This window comes from Nanorana parkeri, unplaced genomic scaffold, assembly GCF_000935625.1.
Source record: "Nanorana parkeri isolate BGI_ZX_2015 unplaced genomic scaffold, ASM93562v1 scaffold120, whole genome shotgun sequence".
NCBI lineage: Eukaryota > Metazoa > Chordata > Amphibia > Anura > Dicroglossidae > Nanorana > Nanorana parkeri.
Genome location: NW_017306388.1, coordinates 930,018 through 936,507, shown reverse-complemented (window position 1 = coordinate 936,507; position 6,490 = coordinate 930,018). Strand labels below are relative to the sequence as shown.

General features: G+C 41.8%; 1 protein-coding gene across 1 annotated transcript in view; it reads left to right on the top strand.

The window, feature by feature from the left end:
* The window catches only part of PARVG (parvin gamma), a 43,649-nt gene extending 37,171 nt beyond the window's left edge, over nucleotides 1-6,478 (top strand). The window contains exons 10-12 of the mRNA XM_018553460.1: nucleotides 136-237; nucleotides 4,314-4,386; nucleotides 6,326-6,478. Of these exons, the coding sequence (XP_018408962.1) occupies nucleotides 136-237; nucleotides 4,314-4,386; nucleotides 6,326-6,411 (261 nt within the window). The 3' untranslated portion in view covers nucleotides 6,412-6,478. The remainder of the gene's footprint in view (nucleotides 1-135; nucleotides 238-4,313; nucleotides 4,387-6,325) is intronic.
* The last annotated feature ends 12 nt before the right edge of the window (nucleotides 6,479-6,490 follow it).

Sequence of the window (6,490 nt, the reverse complement as noted above, 5' to 3'; positions counted from 1 at the left end):
TGAAGGGTATTTTTTTTTTTTTTGCAGAAAAGGTTGTTCTGATGAAATAACATTGTGGTTGTGTTAAGTGCTCAGTGTAGATACACTAAACACCTTCTGTTGCTGCATTTATATAAGTCATGTTTTTTTCTACAGTTCGCTGATGGCGTAATTTTGCTGCTGTTAATTGGGCAAGTGGAAGGCTATTTTATACCTCTATCTACATTCTTTCTGTGTCCGGGATCAACAGAAGACAGGGTGAGTTACTGAATTAATATTAACAGTTTTAGCTGTAGACCTATTACAATCTAAAAGGTTATTCTGTATTTGCTAACAGATTGTAAGCTTTGACGAGCAGGGCCCTCCTATAATTGCATTGTAACTGTACTGTCTCCCTCCATTTAGTAAAGCGCTGTACACACTGTTAGCGCTATATAAACCCTGAATAATAATAATAATAATAAAAATAATTTGTGGCGTATCTAGCTGTGATATCTTGTACATATACAGTGTAGTTACAAGATCTCTAGCATTTTCTATAAGTATTATTATTAACTTGAGGATGCTTTCTGACACAGAGAATGGATGCTGGTAAGTTTCTGCATTTCAAGGTGATGCGCTAATGATGGTGTTCCTTGACCAGTATTATTGAAGCCGTGTAAGGGAACTGTTAAATGTGAAACAATGTAAAGCTTTTTTCTGCGGTATTTCATTTTTATCTAACTTAAAGGGAATATACATTTTCAAAAATGTTATTATTTTACTCCTAAACATAATACATAAATAAAGAAAATATATGGAGATACACTGTTCCTCCAAAAGCAGCTCTATATTCATTTGTATATTATTAAATGTATTTTTTAATGCAACTAGTGTAAGTACCTAAAATTTTACTTGATATCAGTTTCATGCAATCCTTGTACAGCAGAGCGTAGACTGAAAGATACTGGGGCAGTACAAGCAAAACAAGGAGCCAGTGAGTAATGTAGAAGTGCTCATGTGTTAGCCATCAGCATGCTGTTAGGAAGAGAGCTTTTTCGGCCGGCGCCCCCCCCTTCACTTTTCGCCCGGGGCCCGCGCCCCTGCTGCACCCCCGGTTGTTACGCCACTGCCCGGATCAAATCAGTTATCCTCATTGCAAAGAGGTCACCCTGACAGCCCTCATCCAACCCCAATTCAGGCTACAAAGTGCAGTTCTTCCTGATTCCATTACATATTGTTGCTCAAGTCTGAAGAAGGGGGTGTCCAATACCCCCATATTGCATTGACTGTATCTGACATTTCCATTAAATTAACCAATCCAAAAAGGCCTTTTAGCGAGATGACCATTTTTTAATAGGCACTCCTAACCACATATCCAGGATTTGATCTTCTGATAAGTAATCCTCTCATTGCGACCATAGAAACAGCAGCTTATGATCTTAACCAGGTGCACACACACACACACACACACACACACACACACATACTGTTATCATACAGAGTATACACCCACACTTTTTTGGATTTACATAAAAACTGATTCCTATTCCTACTGGTCACACATCACTGCATTCCTGTCAGAGAGATAATCAATCAATTGTCAATTTGCAGCTTCTTCTTTCAATGTCTAGTCACAGGAGCCAGACGACCTGTAAATGTCGCTGAACTGCAGCAGAAAAAAAATCAGGTCTCCTTTCCTGACAGACAGGGCTGTGCTGTGTGGCAGAGCTTTGTAAGTCTCAGGGCTGGATGGAAAGAAATGTAAATCCTTTGACAGGTATGACATATATGTTTTTATTCTCTGAATTAAAGTGACACCAGATTAGACTGACACTGTCCTTCCTTCTGGAGGGTGGCTACTTTTGTTCCACATGGTCCCTGTGTGTGTTGTAAAGTAACCACCACTCCAAGATCCCTCCTGTGATGGACTACAATCTCAATACAAAGTAGCCAACTAAATCTGAGATTATAGCCCATCACAGGAGTGATTTTGGAGTGGTGACTACTTTACAACACACACAGGGACCATGGAGAACAAAAGTAGTCACCCTCCAGAAGGAAGGACAGTGTCAGCACCAACTCAGAGATGATTTGAGGATCTACATCCGAGTGATACACAAATAAGATACATTTTTGTTAATAGTTCAGGTATTTGAATGCCATTTTAAGATATAATTCCTGAGTTTAGTGTCACGTTAGGCTGTTTGCCAGTAGTTTAACTTTAAACGGCAATGTTAGCATGTGGCTCAGTGAGATGGGCCAGGTTTCAGCAAAAAAAAGTTAAGTCTGAAGAGTAGAAACCCTCCAAATCCCCCCCCACCCTCCCTTTTTATTTCTGGTTCCTTACTGACTAGTCATCTATTTTCTTTCCTTTTCAAAATTAAGGACAGTCGCATCATCCCACAAACCTCCCTGATCACTGTAATCACTGAGAAACATCATATTGCTCCTTTTCAAAAAAGAACAAGGCCCCCCCCCCAACTTCCAGGCGTGTGCAGGCTCCTTCAGAAACAGCGGGGCGATCGGCCACCCACTTTTAGCCTGATTACACGATTCACAGCCAGGTAATGACAGCCTGACAAATTGATTTGAGGTCTGAATTCCTCTATCAGTGCTGACAGACGGGAGGAAGCACAAGACTATTCAGATCCTGCACAAATGTTTTGATTTGAGTGACAGAATAAATAAAATGTTTGCACAGGAACGCACTCAGTCAGGAGAATCAGAGTCCCGCCAGAGGCTCATGAATCTTTCATCAATCAGGCGGAAATATGTAATTTATGTAAATTTCCCCTAAAGGAGTCATTGGCATTGCAGAGATAGTTTGTCTTCAAGTGAAGTCAGTGACAAGTCATCTGAAGTGTGTTTGTATAGCTTTGCCGAGGCACGTGTTCTGCTGTGAGATACAAGGCATGATGGTCAGGAAGACAGGCAGAGCCGCTAGCCGTCATCTGGAAATTTTGTGTCCCTGGATTTATATCACCTGTCTTTGATTCTGCCAACATTGTAGGACAGACAACCATCCCCTCTGTACATTTTTTTCAGCATCAGCATGTTTTGGGTCCCACATACAGATGCTGATCATTACCATGTCATTCTAAATGTTCTTTCCTAGTTCAGTGAGATATCAAGCCCAACTGAATTATCAGTTTAAAACAGCTTAATACATTCCAGGTGCATCAAAACAAAAGGTGTTCAAAGTCTTAGGGCTTGTTCACACCAAGTGTGTTCCAGGAGCAGATGCAGAGCAGTCACAGACCGGATCAAAACTGCGTCCAATGTATTCCAATGGTATTTTGGGCTCTAGTTCACACCGCAGCGTTCAGTTCCAGAGCATGTAAAAAAACTGCAGCAAGCCCTATTTTACCTGCTCTGGAACGCATGCAAACACATTAAAAACACATGCAAAAGCCCTGGAATGCACTGAAAGCCCATTCTAAACTAAAAAAATGGCCCGGAACACATCAAAAACACGGCAAAAAATGCAGTATAACACACTGCACTGCGTCTGCAGAAACTCATGCAGATCTGGTATGCATTCGGTGTGAACAAGCCCTGACAGTTTGTTTTCTGTAAAAAGTAATCACAGTCTAAGTAGAAAAGCAAATAACATGAGCTTTGCTGATTGCAGAGCTATAGGTCTGACTTGTCAACTTTCTGTAGGAAAATTCCTACTGGCTCCCATTTTGCCTAATTACCTAATTACTGGCAGAGAAGGCCCTTTCTTGGTCACCAAGCAACCTTTCAAGGGGACCCGTCATATCCAGGGCCGGATTTACTATCTCTGCTGCCCCAAGGCCAGGTTCCCCAATGCGCCCCCCTACCCGCCAACCCCCCCATGGAGAATGGCAGACCTGCAGGCTGCATACAAGTGATCTCGGTAACATCGTCAAGATCACTTGTCGAAAACAAGCGGCGGCTTCCCTCCTGTACATTTAGCTCTGCTTGCCCAAAGCAGGGCTAAATGTAGAAATCAACTACACGCCCGGTGTCTGGAACTGCATGTCCTGGGCATCGGGAGATAGGAATTTCTCCACCCCTGCTGTCCCTCTACTTCCTGTTGCCCCGAGGCCGGGCCTTGGTTGGCCTTGTGGGAAATCCGGCCCTGGACATATCTACTATTTGAAATATAAGATGATTGTTTTAACACTTCTCAGTTTTTGCAATGAAGATATTTAAATGGATGTAAACTAATCATAAGTCAGTTAAGTGAGCCAACAAAAAGTTATTGGTCTATTGGTTATTTTGGGTAACTTTTGCATATCATCACTGATATTTGTATTAGACTAATATTAGATGCATTTATGATTCTGTTTTTGGCATTTTGAAAACCATATATATTGTTTTGTCAGCTCCACAATGTTATCCTTGCCCTGGATCTTCTTATGGATGGAGGGATCTTAACAAATCCAGCAGATGCTGCAGGTCAGTGTTGCAAATGCACAATCTATTTTATAATCAACCTATTTTACGTATGCTACAATATTCCTAACATCGAATAGGCATCATTTCACCCAGTTCCTAGGGGTCCAGTGTCAAATACTTTGCTCATTTTCTAAAAGGCCAGATTATACAACTCTATATTCCCTACTAGCCATCTAAAAGTATGCTGACCAGCCTGTGTATACGCCCCCCCCCGCCATCTGGTTGCCACTCACAATTGATGGGGACGGGGGGTTGGCGGCGCGTGGGGGGGGTGTATTGTGGAACCTGGCCTTGGGGCGGCAAGGAGAGTAAATCCGGCCCTGCCCCCAGCTGTGCTTTAACTACAAATCCCTACATGACTGTACCTGTCAGTCTTTCAATGCCTCATGGGAGTTGTAGTTCCACAACACCTAGAGGGCTGGAGTTGCCCACCCCTGGATTAGAGTTAACAGGTCTCAGGTGGCTCAGTGAAAAGAATACTCCCAGTTCCTGGTGGCCCAGTGCCAGATACAATGCAAGTTCCTGGTAGACAGCGTACAGTTCTTTCCTTGGTTGACCGCTATTCTTCTAGTCTATAGTGACCAAGTAGAAAGTATACTGTTCTTAGCTGATCCCTGGTTTGCCGCTCCCTGGTGACCAAGTGGAACGTATACTGTCCTTCATTGAGCATTTTTTTCCCAGTGCCTGGTGAGGGAGTAGAATTAGAAAGTATACTGACCTTCATCAATGACTGTTTTGCTAGTGGAAAGTGTACTTCTCCTTTGTTGACTACAGTGTTGCCAATCTCTGGTGATCAGGTGGAAAATATACTGTCCTTGGCTGACCACTGTTTTGCCAGTCCCTGGGGGCAAAGTGGAAAGTATACTGTCCTTGGTTGACCATTGTCTTTTCCAGTCCCTGGTGACCAAGTTGAAAATATTCTGACCTTCAGTGATGATTGTTTTGCCAGTCTTCATTGACAAAGTGGAAAGTACACTGTCCATGGTTGACCATTGTCTTTTCCAGTCCCTAGTGACGGGGACCAAGTTGAAAGTATTCTGACCTTCAGTGATGATTGTTTTGCCAGTCTTCATGGACAAAGTGGAAAGTATACTGTCCATGGTTGACCGCTGTTTCTCCAGTGCCTGGTGACCAGCAAAGTATACTGTCTTTTGTTGACCACTCTTTTACTAGTCCCAGGTTACCAAGCGAAAAAAGTATGCTGTCCTTTGTTGACCACTGTTTCCTCAGTCCCTGGTGAACAAGTGTAAAGTATACCGTCCTTAGTTGACGAACGTGGACTGGCAAAAAAGTGATTATGTAGAAAGTACATTATATTGCCCTTGGTTGACCACTTTTTTGCCAGTACCTAGTGACTGAATAAGAAGCATACCACCCTTAGTTGACCACAGTTGTGCCAGTCCCTGGTAGTATTCCCTACAAATAGTGCCATTATCCAAAGGCTTAGTGGAACATGTCTTTCTAAGTAGGGCTGAAAAGTATATTGCTCAATTTCTGGTGGCCCAATAGAAAAAAAATCCAGTGCCAAATAAATTAATTGAAAATTAAAATGTAGATCATTGTGGAAAATGAGTTGACAATATCAAGCTAAAAATGTAGTGGGAGTCCCTTGTGGATGCCTCTAAATAATTCCTTTTCACCCACTGTGCAGTTTCATTTCCTCAGCCTTGTCCTGACGGTTGAATTAGATATTTATAAAGGGCCAGTATATAAATATATTACTTTAGGGAGAAATATTTCACTGAAGCTTGAAGCTCTTTAAGTCTACTGTAAAACCCTGAAGTATATTCCAACATCTCATAACAGTCATCGGAATAATAAAAAATGTTCTCAAATACAGTTATCATCAATAGCCCTCGCTAACATTTTACATTCAATTACAAATGTATTTTTTTTTTATCTTGTCTGCTATTTTTTTTCTGTTTGCTCCCATCTCCAGAGATTGTGAACAGAGATTTAAAAACCACCCTGCGAGTTTTGTACAGCCTGTTCCTCAAACACAAAAACATGCTGAAATCTTCATGAAAAAGAGGATTTGGACAAAGCAGAGTCAACTGGAGCCCAGCTGAGCCAAGGATGAAAACACAATTTATTACAAAAAATA